Below are 19,188 nucleotides of genomic sequence, written 5' to 3' on the forward strand. Positions count from 1 at the left end.
CTTGGCTGATTTCTTTTGATTTTCCCATGATGTCAAGCAAAGAGGCACTGAGTTTGAAGGTAGGCCTTGAAATACATCCACAGGTACACCTCCAATTGACTCAAATGATGTCAATTAGCCTATCAGAAGCTTCTAAAGCCATGACATCATTAGATTGATGAGGATTTAAAAAAAATGTAATCCATTTTAGAATAAGGCTGTAAAGTAACAAAATGTGGATAAAGTGTAGGGATCTGAATACTTTCCGAATGTACTTTACCTGATTCAACATTTGGGAATCAGGCGTGTTAGTGGGCTGCAACAACACCTGCACACACTGTCTCTCCAGGACAGGTTTTTCCATCTCTATGGGTCTGGTCGCTGTAGCCAATGGTCCTGTCAGTTGTATCAGTAGTTCTTGTGAATCACACTAGTCTCTGTTTGTCAGGTCTGGTTTCTCCCAGCCAGAGCACCGTGGCCTGCTGAAGAAGATTCTGGGAGTGTTGGCTGGCCGCTTGAAAGAGGGAGGGCCTGAACTGACCATGGACCAGCTCATCAAGTGAGTGGAGAAACATTCCCTGTCAGATCAGTCAGGTGTGCGTGCGTGCGTGCGTGTGTGTGTGTGTACGTGCGTGCACAGTATGGTATAACTGTTCTCCCCTGTCTCTGGTCTCCAGACACAGCTTTGAGTACCTGCTGAACTTCCACAGCACGGTTCCTAGCCTCAGCATAGCTCTGTGTCTGTCCCAGCTGCTTAGCACTGTGGCTAATAGAGGAGGGCACCAGGCTACATACAGGGAGCAGACTGGTGAGACACACACACACACACCATCTATTTCTATAGGATTGATGCAACCGTAAAATTGACTTTTTCAGGATCAATTCTATGACAATCCAGTGAATTCTGAAGATTTATTGATGTTCTGTAAAGTGGCATTTTCAATGAGGATCAGTTCAGCATAGAACGGTCTCTCCCTCTAGCAACCCTAGCCCGGCGGTTCCTGTGCCAGGAGTGGAGGACTACCAGCGGAGACCGAGAGAAAGGACCCAAACACAACGAGACTCTCCAAACTCTCCTCAGGTGTGTCTCACAAGGATTTACTGGTCATGTAGAGCAGATTAATAAATTAAAGGGATACTTTGGGATTTGGCAATGAGGGCCTTTACTTCCCCAGAGTCAGATTAACTCGTGGATACCATTTTTATGTCTGCGTGCAATTGAGTGGGAGTTGCTAACTAGCGCTAGCGCAATTGCTAACTGACTTCGTGATTGCGCTAGTTAACATTGGCTTACAAAACTACCTCTAACTTCCTTAGTACTGGACAGCGAGTCATAAAGCTGGTATCCACGAGTTTGTCTCACTCTGGGGAAGTAGATACATCCCTTTAAGGTGACCATGGCATGTCAGTATACTGCAAACACTGGAAAGGGTCATTAACTCTATAGGGGAGTCCCAACAGTCTTGTAACCTAATTTATTGCAGCTCTTCTACTGCTATTGTAAGGTGAAAGATAATATTCATGGTGTTCATGATGTTTTAGTTCCCTCCTCTCCTCTACACTCCCCTTCGCTGTAGTATTTACCTGGAGCACACTGATGATGTTCTGAAGGCGGTGGAGGAGATAGCTGGAGAGGGCATCCCTGAGCTCCTCAACTCGGCCAAAGGTGCCAGCTCTAGAACTTGGCCCACTCTCAACAGGTAGATGCTGGTACATATGTGTGTACTACTACCACTATCTCTCCTGACCTCTACATACGAGTGCCCTGTTTGCCTTTGTTCCCCTCTTTTTTTTCCCTCTCTTGTCCCTCTCTCTCTTTAGGCTGACGTTCCTGGTGTTCTATAAGGGGATGATGGGAGTGCTGGAGAAGGCTGTGAGGAAGATTCCCCCTGGCAGAAACAGCGACAGCACTGAGGTACACAGTTACCCAACAGGACGCACATTCACAGACAAAAACAGAGGAACTGCCAGTGGAGCAAGGTGGTGCTAGCAGCCATCGTGCAGTGACTATGATACACATTCAGCAAGCATTTGTGTGTGATTTTTAAAGGGACATTATTAATAACCCTTTGCTGTGTCCAGGTGACGAGTGAGAAGCTGCTGACATGGAACCTGGCTGTCAGAGACTTCCACATCCTGGTCAACCTGGTTAAGGTACTGAGTATGTTTACACTGGGAACTAGTCATGAATGGGTTAAGCCTTATTCAAACACATGATGTGTCTAATATGTGTTATGATTGTTCAATTCAATTTGGAAGATGCATGGCTGGAAATGGCGTTTTAGATGACTATGCCCACACTAAACGACAATAGGGCCGGGACGATACAAGTATTGGAATATTTTTTTTCCATGACAAAAATGAAACCACGAAGCAGACCAAATCTTTGGTCCTGCTGTATGTACAATATTGTGTGCTATAGCTTGGACAATAAATACATGACAACATAATGTTTGTTTCCAACATTAGGGCTGTTTTCCTAAATCTGCACCGTGTTTTGTTTCCTTGCCAAGATACTAACGAGTATCGCGGGACTGGTATTGTCCCGGCCCTAAATGACAAGCATGTCAACATGTTTTCTGCCTCTCCAACACACACTCTGGATGGAGGGAGATTAAGACATCTGTCATGCTCTGCTGGCTCCATGTGCCCAGTGTGTACATGTGCAGGGCTGTGTGCATGTGAATTGGCTGGCTGGGTTTGGGTGTTGAGAAGCTATATGTAATGTGTGTAATCTAATGTCTTCATCTTCCCTCGTTAGGTGTTTGACAACAGACCAGTGCTCAATGTGTGCCTGAAGGTGAGTCTCAGCACCTTGGCATTTCCTCTGCCTGCCATATTGTCAGACACATTCCATAACTAATGATATTATATTAATTGTCTTTTTATGTTGTTATTGTTGCTAGTATGGCCGTCTTTTCCTGGAGTCTTTCCTGAAGCTGGGAATGCCATTGTTGGATTTCAGTTTTAAAAAGCACAAGGTATAAGACAAAAGACTGAGGGGAAAAATACTAGAGAGAATGGTTTATTTCAAATTAAATAAGGAAACATTACATGGTGTCAATAGCAGCTCATGTTGAATTATTTGACTCAATTTATAGTAGTCATAAATACTAGAGCCCTGCATGGGCATGAATTTCAATCCCGAGCCCTACCCATGCCCGCGTCGTTCAGGTCCTACCCTACCCAGGCTCGATTGCTTTTGCCAAATTAAAGGCCCTGCCCAAAATCAGAAATAACTTCCTCCATTAGTAAATCCATTAGCTGTTCCTCTCTGTCACTCGCTCCCTACGCGCTGTTCACTCTGCACGTGCTCAGCTCATGGCGGCTCTGAATCTGTGAGTAACCATAGCAGCGGCTCCATTTGGGAATCTGCTCACTGAAGAGACATGAGATAGCTGTTAGCTACTTTTCATCACTCTCAACTCAAGGAACATTATTTTCTGTGACATCTCTCGTGTTATTTTTGACAAGGTTGAAGCACTTATGACACCATGTTATGATCTTAGTCAGATATGATTGTACTACGCAGCAGAGCACGAGTAAATGGCTCAGCTTCAAAATGTTTGTGGTCAATTTAGTGATACCCGAGCCCTGTCCGTACCCTAGTTATTGATGAAGAAAACAGGCCCTAACCCCAACGTATAATGTCGGGTAGCAGAGCTCTAATAAATACATACCATCAACACAATAAATCTACAGCTTTAAAATAGTCAGTCCTGCGGTTGTTCAGTGGTTCAGTGTAATTTGGTGTGACTGTTTGTGTGTGTCCGCTCTGTCTCAGGAGGATGTCCAGAGCCTGCTGAAGACCTTCCAGCTCAGCACCAGGCAGCTCCACCACATGTGTGGACACTCCAAGGTACAACCCAGCCTCCAACACTGCTCCTGTCCTCGCCACAGAAACCTGTGTGATTGACGCTAGCCAACATATGAAGACAGAATTGCATCCATTTTGAGATTCCATATATATATATATATATATAAGTGAAGTCTTGATTATGAGGATGTGTGTGACATGAAAAGGCATGTTTTGTCATACTATTTGTGTGTGGCGACCTGTGGTGTTGTTTCCCAGATCCGCCAGGACACCATCTTGACCAACCACGTGCCAGCCCTGAAGAAGAGCCTGGAGCAGTTTGTGTACAGAGTGAAGGCCATGCTCACCCTCAACCACTGTCAGGAGGCCTTCTGGCTGGGTAACCTCAAGAACAGAGACCTCAAGGTACTGGATGGGCCACTGGCTGCTGCACTGAGAGGGGTCTTATCGTGTGTGTGTGTGTGTGTCAAGGGTGAAATTGTGGTATAGATATTGCGGGGGACAAATTGTACACGGGGGTCCTTCCCTGTAATATTTCTTTTGACACTTTAAAACAGTGAAAGGATAAGTAATTAATGAAGTTATTTCAAGGGAAATATTAAGACACAAAAGATGAAGAGTGAGTTTTATTATAGTTGCTTACCTTATGTTGAAATATAATAATTTAGTGTGAACATACCATGGACAAAGACTCCCGAGTTTGGTCCCAGACCGTATTCTCTCAGCATCCACTCTGTCATTCTGAAAGTTTTCCTTCTAATGAAAGAAGTGCAGACGACTTGGTACTGTTTTGGTGTGTTCGTTTTAGCCTGCCAGCACCAAAATTATTCTAGACAATGTGGAAAACCAGAACGAACGCACCATATTTTCTTCTTCAATCTGAGCTAGATGGACAGTGCTCTGACCCAATGAGAATGGAGGCCAATCCTCTGACTGGCCAATCCTCTGACTGAAATTAGTGGGGAAGGGGCGCGAATAGACTGTGGCTGTCTATGGGCTGAGTGGAGTAGAGGCAGCACCTATGTTTTGACATGGGGCAGAGAGAAAATGTGCAGTTTTATGCTATTCTATACATTTTGTCATGAGTCTAATAGAATTTTGCAGTTTTAAAGCTAATTTCCTGCAATTACACATTTTGCCATGGGGAAGAGAGAGAAATGTACTGTTTTATAGCTCATCTAAGGCTATTCTTCACATTTTGCCGTGTTCCTTTGTGTTGCAGGGTGAAGAGATCCTCACTCAGCGCTCACAGGGCAGTGATGAAGAGGAGGAGGAGGAGGAGGCAGGCTCCCCGCTTCCTCAGGAGCAGTCAGAGGATGAGGTACTGGCCATAATTGACTTTTATAGCTACTGTATTGAGTTAAATTATTTTAGCAATTACATTTATCTTTGTGTTTCAATCAAAGAAGTATCAATGTTCTAAATTCCCATTAAAAAAGAGACGAAAGCTGTTTTTTAACCTTTCATTTTCTGCAAGCTTTCTGTCTATTGCAATCCCAAGAATAGGTAGATTTGTAGAGGATCCTCAAATCAAATTTTATTTGTCACATGCGCCAAATAAAACAGGTGTAGACCTTACCGTGAAATGCTTGCTTACAAACCCTTAACCAACAATGCAGTTCAAGAAATGGAGTTAAGGAAATATTTACTAAATAAAGTAAAAAGTAACACAATAACAATAACGAGGCTATATACAGGGGGTACAGGCACCGAGTCAATGTGCAGGGGTACAGGTTAGTCAAGGTGATTTGTACATGTAGGTAGGAGTAAAGTGACTATGCATCCTTATGTAACATTGAGGTTTACAGGCAGCTGATAGGGAAATGGGAAGCTGTGTGTGGAACACTGGGCTGTTAAGATAAGTTGTATTGTTTCTGTTCCTGGTTAATTATTACTGGCAAGATCTAGGAAACAACAGTGAGGCACGTTCAGGAGCACTGAGCCCTGCTGTTAGTTGGGAGATTTGCTGTACAGCAGTGTTTCCCAAGTCCAGTCCTCGAGTACCCCCAACACTTAGAAATATATATATATTTTTTTCTTCTTTTTAGCCCCAGACAAACTCAACTCATTGATTCGTAGACCAGTTGAGTCAGGTGTGCTAGTACAAGGCTACAACAATAAAGTGTGCTTTTGGGGGTAGGACTGGATTTGGTTAACACTGTTGTACAGTAACCCTTTAAAACACTGCTCTGTTTGTTTATCACACAGAGGTACTTCCCTAGCTTAATCTGCTTGCAAGGGTTGATGTTTTCCAGGCCAAAGCCCTGCTGTGGCAGAATCACGAGATTTAGAATTTTTACTGTTTCTTTTAGGCTCATGAAAGTGACTCCGATGGGAAGAAGAAGAAAGGCATCCGCAAGGCAGAGGGGGACGATGATGAAGTCACAGATGACTCGGATGATTAGGACAACGTGGAGGAATACCGTCATCTCTGTGACCTCCTGGTGTCAACAGACTCTAACCTTGCATAACCCATATCCCTTTGCCCCCTCAGATAGGAATAGGTCAGGGAGGACAAAGAAGGGATTCCTAGTGCCTTACTGCCATTGAGAAAATAGACTATTAGGGGATTACTGGGGAAGGAGGGGTCACTATGTTAGTGAATGTTATAAATGCTGCAAACAGCATTAGGGAGTGCTGAACTGATTCAGACACTAAGGTTTGAGACTGAGATAATGTATGTTATAAAATTCTGATGTTGCAGAAAGCTGTTCAGTGATGTTTGATTTACCTTTTAAGATACACTGAGTGTAAAAAAACATGAACAACTTCCTAATATTAAGTTGCATATATGTTTGAATTGTCAAACTGATCTTCATTGGGAAGGCAGATAAAGCGTTTTTATCAAAAGCAATCACTTTTGGATGGGAAAACAAAGAATCTTACTCATTACTCCGCGTGCTTAATATACATTACTTTTGTTTTTTGCTTTTTCATGCCTGGAGGCAGCGGGTTCCAAAATGAATCCGATACATTTTTCACCCTGTACTAACTAAGCCTACCTGTGTGCCCAGGTCAGCTTAATTGAATCCCCTCAATGTTTGTAAACATGAAAGTGCCTTTAGCATTTTTGACAGAAAAAATGTAGACATACTAACATTTTGTTTATGAACTGGGTCCCTAGATGCTGGATCAACTGATACAGTGTGATTTACTGTATCATTCAAATACAAGTTAGTCTTGTTTACAGTCTGACAAGCTTGATTGGGTGAAACTAGTAAGTAATGTACCTAGCTCCTTGTTCAGGGAACATACACCGTTTCCACACCATAGAGTGCAAGAGGATGCGGTGGTATAGTTTCGTGCCAATTTATTCGAGCTATTTTAAAAGAATATCACCTGGAATAGCCAACAAGGCAATTGCTAGTGTACAAATAATTGACACAATAATACACTAATGTAATTGTTTTTATGATTAAAGCTAAACAAAATGTCGCGCTTTATCAAAAAGGGACACCCCTTCATACGAGGCTAGATGGTTTATCCGGGAAGCATGTTGTGTTCAGGGAAATGAACGTTGACTTGTTTAGCTATTCGGCCAGCATCGCGGGAACGCAGTTACCTTCACTTATCACCAAAAATCTTACAAACGCAAACAAGTTATTTTTACATCACAAGCAATTCATATGCATTTTATTTTAATAATATCGTGAATAACTGATTCATGACGTTTCGGTTTGTAGACCGTCCGCAAACTCGTGCTTCCCAAGCAAGGAGGCTCTTTACACTTCATAGGGCTTGACATTGTCAGAACGGAACGTTTCACTGGGAAAGGGTTGAGTTGCATCAGTGGCAGCAGCGTTAGTGGTGACAATGTCTGACTCTATTATTTTAGCTCTGATAGTGTTTCTTATATTGTGTTTGATTGTAACAGTGGTGGCAGCTATTGTGTACTCTGGGCTGTTCACTGAGGTTAATATCAAGACAGGGTCGCCTCCTATCAAAAACGTTACCATTGCTTACAAACTTCACAAGGGACCTTATAAAGACTGTGGTGCTGCCTTCACCGAGACTGTCAGCATTGGGCCAAAGCTCAATACCATCCGTGTGTCCTACGATGACTCCACAGAGGTAAGACACCTGAACGGCATGCTGACGTGTGAGAGAATAATCAAACTGTTTTCACTTTCAGATGTATTTCTCAGCTCTTTTCAAAGGAACAAAGCTTGAATCAAGAGAGCTGAATGTAATTCTGATTTGGGAGCATGAATAAAGTCAGCTGTCCAATGCCACGTTGCACAGCTGATGATTTCCCCCCTTCTGTGGTTCCAGTTTACTTTGGCATTAGCATGCAATTGACTAAAACATGGCAACCAGACCGTATGGGCAAATCCTCCCAGGAGTCAGATGAAAAAACAGAATTTATGCCATTATGCTAAATATAGTCTAGTACTAAACCTGACTGCAGTATGAATGCAATTCTGTTCACTCTCTTATAGAGCTTGAGGGTAATTTATTCTGACACATTGGCTGTGAGAAGAAACTGGCTTGAGTGTAGTAACTAGTCCAGGCCAGTGTCTGTTTTAGTGACTTTACACAGCAATAGTTTGTGGAGTATCCTTGGTCATGTCCTTGTTTCTCTTTTCAGTATACCTGTCCTGTACTGTAAAGCACCACCTATAAATAGATCACCATTCAGCTGTGTGTTTCTCATTCCTTCACTCCTCCCATAAGGTCAGGTGTTTAGTCAAAAAGATGTGGTAGCCACACAACAGCTGCCTGTTAGAGCTAGATGTTTACTGAAATCTCAACTAATGATACCCAGGCTGGGTTGCCAATGGGATGGTCTGGATACACTCGTGACCCAGTGGTAATAGGAGCAGACGGCTACAGATGCAAAATATTGATACCGATGCAAAAGGTTGATAAGTTTGTGATGTGAAATTCCTGCAAGACAACCCTGTACCTGAGATGCACACGGCCCAGTGTAGGCATATAATTAGTGTGTTTGGGTGGGTTTTGTTGCATATATTGTGGTTTGGGAATTGCTTTGTGCTGCTGGTGTAGCAGAGAGAGAAACTGTTTGGATAGGATAGTGATATTGTGTTTTGTCAGCCGCTGACGTTTGAGTGCTGGGCATTCCCATGAGCACATGGGAATGCCCAGCAACATGTGAAGCAACATGTGAAGTTCATAGGAGCATGTCAAATTGGGTGTCAAATGAAAGATGAGTATATCTTTGAGAAATTAAAGTATACAGTGAGTATCATAAGTAGCCTATTCAACCCCCTTGGATTTTCCACATTTTGTTGCGTTACAAAGTGCGATTTGAAATGAATTTATTTATTGTACAGTGGCAATAAAAAGTATGTGAACCCTTTGGAATGACCTGGATTACTGCATACATTTGATCTGATGTTCATCTACGTCATGTTAGCATAAGTTGCTATTCTTCAATAACACAAACTCCAAAAAAAATCAGGTGGAGGAAAATGGGTTTATTCAAAGAGGACAAATCCTACGGGGAGGTAGATGGTCATTCTCCCCTGTCCTCAGTGATGCTCTCCAGTGGTTCTCAACTGTGGTTCGCTCCACAGAACAAAGGGACAGCGTGTAGTTTTATAACCCAGACCTAGCCTGTGGTTGACCAATTAGAATTCCTTGCAATAAAACTAGCCAAATAACAAGTATCCTATTTCAGAAGACATATTCCTCCCATGTCTCTGAAACATTGATCAATATGACCCAATTACAGAAAAAAAAACACTTTCCATTGATCGTTAGTTCTAGTCCTCTTGACCTCTCGTACTCTGTCTCTGTGTTGTGTATTTATCTTCAACATATTCTTACAGTCACAACAATAGACAAACACAGTGTGCTTAAACTAATAACACACAAATGATTGTATTTTTCTTGTCTATATTGAATACATCATTTAAACATTCACAGTGTAGGTTGGAAAAGGTATGTGAACCCCTGGGATAATGACTTTTCCAAAAGCTAATTGGAGTCAGGAGTCAACTAACCTGGAGTCCAATCAATGAGACGAGATTGGAGATTTTGGTTAGAACTGCCCTGCCCTATAAAAAACACTCACAAAATTTGAGTTTGCTATTCACAAGCAGCATTGCCTGATGTGAACCATGCCTAGAACAAAAGAGATCTCAGAAGACCTACAATTAAGAATTGTTGTCCTGCATAAAGCTGGAAAGGATTACAAAAGTATCTCTGTAAGTCAGTCCATAGTAGAGTTGCAAAGTGTTGGAAACTTTCCAGTAAATTTCCAGAAAGTTAGTTTATAACAGTGAACCTTTTTTGTGGGATACACAAGGCAATTCTAGGTCTTGTGGCATATTTTGGTTAAACTATCCTCAATTCAATGGAATTGCAACCCTCTGCATGCACAGTGCATTCTTCCATCACATGTGCATTGCACTCTTCCATCACATGTACAGCTGATTCTCAAGAGCTTGAACACTAATAAGATGCTGTTGAGGCCACATTACTACACTGTCTGAGCCAAGGACTACATGCTTTCTGGTAAGTTTTGATTACAATACTGGGTGGGGTGAATATATTTTATGACATACATTATTTTTTTTGTTAATTAGTAAATAGTAGCCTTCAGCAAAGTGTGTTTAAATAATTTCTAACTTAACAATTTCTGCTAGTTAGTTTTTGCTACCATGTGGGTTTTAGCTCGCTTGAGCCTGCTAACTAGAATGTTAATTCACCTGTTTCCATACATGTTTCATTTTAAAACCATTTATCTTACAACGGATTTGTTTAATCTAACTGCTTAACTATGTATCTTTACATAAAATTGTATTATACATTTTTTTTGTTACTAATTTTTCAAAAATCTTTACACGAAAGTGTCAACGGGCACTATCTGATGTGTGGAGACATTTCACTGCAGCTAATGTAGAAGGAAAAGCTGTGTACATTTGCAAATACTGTGCCAAATCATATGTGAAGAATGCAACAAAGATGCAGAATCATCTGGCCAAGTGCATAAAGTTCCCTCAGCGCTCACAACAAGCAGCCTCCTGACAAAAGTCCCTCTACTTCTATTCGAGGTGAAAATTATGAATCAGACACCTTATCTATAGCAACAGCTCATGGTCCTCGTAAAATCTAATTTTTTTTTGACTCAATGGAGGAACGTAGTCAGAGAAATGCTGATGAATATCTTACACGAGCTGTGTATGCATCTGGTTCACCTCTGATGCTCACAGGCAATGTGTCTTGGAAGAGATTTCTGAATGTTATTTGCCCAGCATACATCCCTCCAACCAGACATGCTTCTACTCATTCTACTCATTTGCTGGATGCAGAGTTCAACAGAGTTCAAGTGAAGGTCAAGGAAATCATAGAGAAAGCAGACTATTGCAATCATCTCTGATGGGTGGTCGAATGTTGGTGGGCAAGGAATAATTAACTACATGATCTTCACCCCTCAACCAGTATTCTACAAGAGCATAGACACAAGGGAAAACAGACACACCGGTCTCTACATTGCAGATGAGCTGAAAGCAGTCATCAATCGCCTTTTGACCGTAGAAGGTATTTCCACTGGTTACAGGTAATGCTGCAAACCTGAAGGCTGCTTAGTCTAAAGTGGAGGAGTCTTACCCTCACATCACACCCATGAGCAGCACAGCCAATGCATTGAATCTGCTCCTCAAGGACATCATGACACTGAAAACAATGGATACACTCTACAAGAGAGCCACGGAAATGGTTAGGTATGTGAAGGGTCATCAAGTTATAGCAGCATTCTACCTCACCAAGCAAAGTGAGAATAATAAGAGCACCACATTGAAGCTGCCCAACAACACCCGTTGGGGTGGTGTTGTCATCATGTTTGACAGTCTCCTGGAGGGGAAGGAGTCTCTCCAAGAAATGGCCATATCACAGTCTGCCGATATGGACAGCCCCATCAAGAGGATCCTCCTGGATGATGTATTTTGGGAGGGAGTGGTAAGCAGACTGAAACCTATAGCAGTAGCCGTTGCATGGATTGAGGGAGACAATGCCATCCTGTCTGATGTTCAAACTCTGCTTGCAGATGTAAGAGAAGATATCTGTACTGCCCTGCCCACTTCACTGTTGCTCCAAGCAGAGGAAACTGCAGTTCTGAAATACATCAAAAAGCGTGAAGACTTCTGCCTGAAGCCCATACATGCCACAGCGTACATGTTCGACTCCAAATATGCTGGCAAGAGCATCCTGTCTGGTGCAGAGATCAACAAGGCCTATGCTGTCATCACAACCATGTCTCGCCACCTTGGCCTGGATGAGGACAAGGTTCTTGGCAGTCTGTCGAAGTACACTTCCAAGCAAGGGCTTTGGGATGAAGATACAATATGGCAGTCGTGCCAACATATCTCATCAGCCACCTGGGGGAAGGGACTTAGTGGATCTGAGGCTCTTTCTCTTGTTGCCTCAATCTTCCAAATCCCACTTACATCAGCTGCCTCAGAGCGCAACTGGTCGTTGTTTGGGAACACACACACCAAAGCATGCAACAGGCTGACCAATACAAGGGTTGAAAAATTGGTGGCCATCCGGGCAAATTTGAGGCTTTCTGAGGCTGACAACGAGCCATTCTCAACAAGATTGGAAAGTGACAGTGAAGATGAGGCCTCAGGGTCTGATGTTAAAGAGATGGACATTGAGGAGGTCCAGGGAGAAGACATGGAAGCCTGAGAGGAAGACAACCCAAACTTTTTACATCATTTTACAGATGTATGTTCAAAATGTTTTTTTGAGATGCGATGGATCATTGGGGATCATTCAATACTCCCTTTTGTTGTTCAGTTTAATCATCCCTTGTGACGATTCAACTCATTTAATTAAAGTTCAATTCGTAACTAAATCGTTTTTTTTTATTCTATTGGAATGATTTAATCATTTGCAATTATGTCTACTTATGATAAGGCAAAAGGTTTATGTTTCTGTCTCCATATGATATAGTAAATACACTGCTCAAAAAAATAAAGGGAACACTTAAACAACACAATGTAACTCCAAGTCAATCACACTTCTGTAAAATCAAACTGTCCACTTAGGAAGCAACACTGATTGACAATACATTTCACATGCTGTTGTGCAAATGGAATAGACAACAGGTGGAAATTATAGGCAATTAGCAAGACACCCCCAATAAAGGAGTGGTTCTGCAGGTGTGGACCACAGACCTCTTCTCAGTTCCTATGCTTCCTGGCTGATGTTTTGGTCACTTTTGAATGCTGGCGGTGCTTTCACTCTAGTGGTAGCATGAGACGGAGTCTACAACCCACACAAGTGGCTCAGGTAGTGCAGCTCATCCAGGATGGCACATCAATGCGAGCTGTGGCAAGAAGGTTTGCTGTGTCTGTCAGCGTAGTGTCCAGAGCATGGAGGCGCTACCAGGAGACAGGCCAGTACATCAGGAGACGTGGAGGAGGCCGTAGGAGGGCAACAACCCAGCAGCAGGACTGCTACTGCAAAATGACCTCTAGCTGGCCACATGTGCATGTGTCTGCTCAAACGGTCAGAAACAGACTCCATGAGGGTGGTATGAGGGCCCGACGTCCACAGGTGGGGGTTGTGCTTACAGCCCAACACCGTGCAGGACGTTTGGCATTTGCCAGAGAACACCAAGATTGGCAAATTTGCCACTGGCGCCCTGTGCTCTTCACAGATGCAAGCAGGTTCACACTGAGCACGTGACAGAGTCTGGAGACGCCGTGGAGAACGTTCTGCTGCCTGCAACATCCTCCAGCATGACCGGTTTGGCGGTGGGTCAGTCATGGTGTGGGGTGGCATTTCTTTGGGGGGCCGCACAGCCCTCCATGTGCTCGCCAGAGGTAGCCTGACTGCCATTAGGTACCGAGATGAGATCCTCAGACCCCTTGTGAGACCATATGCTGGTGTGGTTGGCCCTGGGTTCCTCCTAATGCAAGACAATGCTAGACCTCATGTGGCTGGAGTGTGTCAGCAGTTCCTGCAAGAGGAAGGCATTGATGCTATGGACTGGCCCGCCCGTTCCCCAGACCTGAATCCAATTGAGCACATCTGGGACATCATGTCTCGCTCCAGCCACCAACGCCACATTGCACCACAGACTGTCCAGGAGTTGGCGGATGCTTTAGTCCAGGTCTGGGAGGAAATCCCTCAGGAGACCATCCGCCACCTCATCAGGAGCATGCCCAGGCGTTGTAGGGAGGTAATACAGGCACGTGAAGGCCACACACACTACTGAGCCTCATTTTGACTTGTTTTAAGGACATTACATCAAAGTTGGATTAGCCTGTAGTGTGTTTTTCCACTTTAATTTTGAGTGTGACTCCAAATCCAGACCTCCATGGGTTGATAAATTGGATTTCCATTGATTATTTTTGTGTGATTTTGTTGTCAGCACATTCAACTATGTAAAGAAAAAAGTAATTGATAAGATTATTTCTTTCATTCAGATCTAGGATGTGTTGTTTAAGTGTTCCCTTTATTTTTTTGAGCAGTATATATCCAATGCAAAAAACATCTACATTTAAATGGTATTAATATTAATTCCCATGGAAAGTTTCCACTTCTGAACATTCCCCAAAATGTGGATCCCTAGTCCACGGTAAGACAAATTGTCTATAAATCGAGAAATTTCAGCACTGTTGCTACTCTCCCTAGGAGTGGCCGTCCTGCAAAGATGACTGCAAGAGCACAGCGCAGAATGCTCAATGAGGTTAAGAAGAATCCTAGAGTGTCAGCTAAAGACTTACAGAAATCTCTGGAAGATGCTAACATCTTTGTTGACGAGTCTACAATACGTAAAACACTAAACAAGAAGGGTGTTCAATGGAGGACACCATGGAAGAAATCACTACTGTCCCCCCAAAAAATATTGCTATATGTCTGAAGTTTGCAAAAGAGCACCTGGATGTTCTACAGCGCAACTGGCAAAATATTATGTATACAGATGAAACTACAGTTGAGTTTTTTGGAAGGAACACACAACACTATGTGTGGAGAAAAAAAGGCACAGCACACCAACATCAAAACATCATCCCAACTGTAAACTATGGTGGAGGGAGCATCATGGTTTGGTGCTTGCTATCATCGACGGAAAAATGAATCCCCAAGTTTATCAAGACATTTTGCAGGAGAATGTAAGGCTGTCTGCCAAATGAAGTGCAACAGGACAGCAACCCAAAAGTAAATCAACAACAGAATGGCTTGAACAGAAGAAAATACGCATTCTGGAGGGGCCCAGTCAATCCTGACCTCAACCTGATATGAGATGCTGTGGCATGACCTCGAGAGCGGTTCAAGACATCCCAAGAATATTGTGGAACTGAAACAGTTTTGTAAAGAGGAATGGTCAAATTCCTTCCTCCGTTGTGCAGGTCTGATCTGCAACTACAGAAAACGTTGGGTTGAGGTTATTGCTGCCAAAGCAGGGTCAACCTGTTATTAAATCCAAGGGTTCACATACTTTTCCAAACTGCACTGTGAATGTTTACACGGTGTGTTCAATAAAGACATGAAAAATTATAATTGTTATTAGTTTAAGCTGACTGTGTTTGTCTGTTGTGACTTAGATGGAGATCAGATCGAATTTTATGACCAATTAATGCAGAAATCCAGGTAATTCTAAAGGGTTCACATACCTTTTCTTTCCACTGTACATGTTTTGTTGTTCATCTACGCAAAACACTGTCAAAGTGGAAGAAAAATAACACATACCTTTGTTACATAAGCATTCACCCACCTAAGTCAGTACATGTTAGAAACACTTTTTTGGCAGCGATTACCGCTGTGAGTCTCCTTGGGTAAGTCTCTAAGAGCTTTGCACACCTGGATTGTTCAATATTTGCTTTAAAATTCTTCAAGCTCTGTCCAGGTGTTGGGGATCATGGCTAGACATATCAATTCTTGCCAAAGATTTTCAAGCAGATTTATGTCAAAACTAACTTGGCCACTCAGAAACATTCACTGTCTTCTCGGTAAGCAACACCAGTGTATATTTGGCCTTGTGTTGTAGGTTTTTGTCCTGTTGAAATTTGAATTCCTCTCCCAGTATCTGGTGTAAAGCAGACTGAAGCAAGTTTTCCTCTAGGATTTTGCCTGTGCTTAGCTCCATCCTGTTTCTTTTTATTCTGAAACTCCCCAGTCCTTACCGATGTCACGCATACCCATACCATGATGCAGCCACTAAGGCTGGAAATTGCCAGGACCTCACAATATGATATAATCACAATACTTACAGTTGAAGTCGGAAGTTTACATACACCTTAGCCAAAATACATTTTTTCACAATTCTAGACATTTAATCCTAGTAAATATTCCCTGTCTTAGGTCAGTTAGGATCACCCCTTTATTTTAAGAATGTGAAATGTAAGAATAATAGTAGAGGGAGTGATTTTATTTCAGCTTTATTTTCTTTCATCACATTCCCAGTGGGTCAGAAGTTTACAAATCAATTAGTATTTGGTACATTGCCTTTAAATAGTTTAACTTGGGTCAAACGCTTCAGGTAGCCTTCCACAAGCGTCCCACAATAAGTTGGGTGAATATTGGCCCATTCCTCCTGACAGCTGGTGTAACTGAGTCAGGTTTGTAGGCCTCCTTGCTCGCACACACTTTTTCAGTTCTGCCCATAAATGTTCTATAGGATTGAGGTCAGGGCTTTGATGGCCACTCCAATACCTTGACTTTGTTGTCCTTAAGCCGTTTTGCCACAACTTTGGAAGTATGCTTGGGGTCATTGTCCATTTGGAAGACCCATTTGCGACCAAGCTTTAACTTCCTGACTGATGTCTTGTGATGTTGCTTCAATATATCCACATAATTTTCCTCCCTCATGATGCCATCTATTTTGTGAAGTGCACCAGTCCCTCCTGCAGCAAAGCACCCCCACAGCATGATGCTGCCACCCCCGTGCTTCATGATTGGGATGGTGTTCTTCGGCTTGCAAGCCCCTGTTTCCTCCGAACATAACGATGGTCATTATGGCCAAATAGTTCTATTTTTGTTTCATCAGACCAGAGGACATTTCTCCAAAAAAGTACGATCTTTGTCCCCATGTGCAATTGCAAACCGTAGTCTGGCTTTGTTTTGGAGCAGTGGCTTCTTCCTTGCCTTTAAGGTTATGTCGATATAGGACTTGTTTTACTGTGGATATAGATACTTTTATACCTATTTCCTCCAGCATCTTCACAAGGTCCTTTGCTGTTGTTCTGGGATTGATTTGTACTTTTCACACCAAAGTACATTCATCTCTAGGAGACAGAACGCATCTCCTTCCTGAGGGGTTTGACGGCTGTGTGGTCCCATGGTGTTTATACTTGCGTACTATTGTTTGTGCAGATGAACGTGGTACCTTCAGGCGTTTGGAAATTGCTCCCAAGGATAAACCAGACTTGTGGAGGTCTGAAATTTATTTTCTGAGGTCTTTGCTGATTTCTTTTGATTTTCCCATGATGTCAAACAAAGAGGAACTGAGTTTGAAGGTAGGCCTTGAAATACAGCCACAGGTACACATCCAATTGACTCAAATGATGTCAATTAGCCTATCAGAAGCTTCTAAACCTATGACATCATTTTCTGGAATTTTCCAAGCTGTTTAAAGGCACAGTCAACTTAGTGTATGTAAACTTCTGACCCACTGGAATTGTGATACAGTGAAATAATCTGTGTAAACAATTGTTGGAAAAATGACATGTCATGCACAAAGTAGATGTCCTTACCGACATGCCAGAACTATAGTTTGTTAACAAGGAAATTGTGGAGTGATTGAAAAACGAGTTTTAATGACTCCAACCTAAGTGTATGTAAACTTCGATATTTTCCAAAAATATTGATACCTTTGTCTGCTACAGAGACGAGAGAGCATGAAAAAAATGTATTTTCATCAGTCATGGAAATAAAAGTACTGTAAACATGTTACCTCATTTGAAAAGAAGATGGAGAACAAGTTATAGGATGAAAAATACCAGAGTTTTGGCACAGCACTAGCTAACGCTACCTAGCCAAAAAAGTTAAAGTATCTACAGTGCCTTTGGAAAGTACTCAGACCCTTTGACTTTTTCCTCATTTTGTTTTACGTTACAGCCTTATTCCAAAATGTATTATGTCCCCCCCTATAATGACAAAGCAAAAACCGGTTTTAGAATTTTTTATAAAAAAAAAGTATTCAGACCCTTTGCTCAGTACTTTGTTTAAGCACCTTTGGCAGCAATTACAGCATTGAGTCTTCTTGGGTATGACGCTACAAGCTTGGCGCACCTGTATTTGGAGTTTCTTCCATTCCTCTCTGCACATTCCTCTCAAGCTCTGTCAGGTTGGATGGGGCGCGTTGCTGCACAGCTGTTTTCAGGTCTCTCCTGATCTGTTCGGGTTCAAGTCCATGCTCTGGCTGGGCCACTCAAGGACATTCAGAGACTTGTCCCGAAGCCACTCCTGCGTTGTCTTGGCTGTGTGCTTAGGGTCGTTCTCCTGTTGGAAGGTGAACCTTCACCCCAGGTTCTGAGCGCTCTGAAGCAGGTTTTCATCAAGGATCTCTCTACTTTGCTCCGTTGATCTTTGCCTCGATTCTGACTAGCTGCTGAAAACCTTCCCCACAGCATGATGCTGCCACCACCATGTTTCATCATAGGGATGGTGCCAGGTTTCCTCCAGACATGATGCTTGATATTCCGACCAAAGAGCTAAATCTTGGTTTCATCAGACCAGAGAATCTTGTTTCTCATGGTCTGAGAGTCTTTTAGGTGCCTTTTGGAACATTTCAAGCGGGATTTGCCCCAAACACAGGCTTTGCATTGAAGCCAAAATGTTTATTCATTTGCTGTATTTATTTAAAGTATTACTTTAGTGCCTTGCTACATACAGGATGCATGTTTTTGGAATATTTTGTATTCTTATTTTCACTCTGTCATTTAGGTCATTATTGTGGAGTAACTTGAATGTTGTTGATCCATCTTCAGTTTTCTTCCTTCACAACCATTGAACTTTGTAGCTGTTTTAAAATCCCCAATGGCCTCATGGTGACATCCCTGAGCATTTACCTTCCTGTCCTGCTGCTCAGTTCAGAAGGACGACTGTATCTTTGTGCCTGGATGGTTTAATACATCATCCACAATATGATTCTTAACTTGACCATGCTTGAAGAGAGATTCAATGTCTGAGTTGTCATTGTTAACCATCTACCAATCATTGTGCTTCTTTATGGGGTTTGGAAAAGCTACCTGGTCTTTGTAGTTGAATCTGTACTTGAAATTCAATACTTTACAGAGGGACGGTACAGATGTTGTAGAGTGCCTTCAAAAACTATTCATACCCCTTTTTACTTTTTCCACATTTTGTTGTTTTACAGCTCGAAGTGAACATTTTTTATATATTTAGATTTTGTGTCACACATTATCCCATAATGTCAGTGGAATGTTGTTTTAGAAAATAATTTTATAAATTTAAAA

At 42.4% G+C, this 19,188-nt stretch overlaps 2 protein-coding genes across 4 annotated transcripts in view; both read left to right on the forward strand.

The window, feature by feature from the left end:
* fancd2 (FA complementation group D2) overlaps positions 1-6,499 on the forward strand; it is a 26,947-nt gene extending 20,448 nt beyond the window's left edge. For all 3 annotated transcript variants that reach the window (XM_029775420.1, XM_029775418.1, XM_029775419.1), the window contains exons 33-44: positions 428-538; positions 657-787; positions 961-1,060; positions 1,557-1,679; positions 1,801-1,894; positions 2,062-2,133; positions 2,741-2,779; positions 2,886-2,960; positions 3,764-3,838; positions 4,055-4,201; positions 5,019-5,117; positions 6,109-6,499. In XM_029775420.1, the coding sequence (XP_029631280.1) occupies positions 428-538; positions 657-787; positions 961-1,060; positions 1,557-1,679; positions 1,801-1,894; positions 2,062-2,133; positions 2,741-2,779; positions 2,886-2,960; positions 3,764-3,838; positions 4,055-4,201; positions 5,019-5,117; positions 6,109-6,201 (1,159 nt within the window). In that variant the 3' untranslated portion in view covers positions 6,202-6,499. The remainder of the gene's footprint in view (positions 1-427; positions 539-656; positions 788-960; positions 1,061-1,556; positions 1,680-1,800; positions 1,895-2,061; positions 2,134-2,740; positions 2,780-2,885; positions 2,961-3,763; positions 3,839-4,054; positions 4,202-5,018; positions 5,118-6,108) is intronic.
* Positions 6,500-6,743: 244 nt separating this feature from the next.
* Positions 6,744-19,188, forward strand: part of tex264a (testis expressed 264, ER-phagy receptor a) — a 175,145-nt gene continuing 162,700 nt past the window's right edge. The window contains exon 1 of the mRNA XM_029775422.1: positions 6,744-7,867. Coding sequence (XP_029631282.1) covers positions 7,610-7,867 — 258 coding nt within the window. The 5' untranslated portion in view covers positions 6,744-7,609. The remainder of the gene's footprint in view (positions 7,868-19,188) is intronic.

Source organism: Salmo trutta, chromosome 14 (assembly GCF_901001165.1).
Source record: "Salmo trutta chromosome 14, fSalTru1.1, whole genome shotgun sequence".
Classification (NCBI taxonomy): Eukaryota; Metazoa; Chordata; class Actinopteri; order Salmoniformes; family Salmonidae; genus Salmo; species Salmo trutta.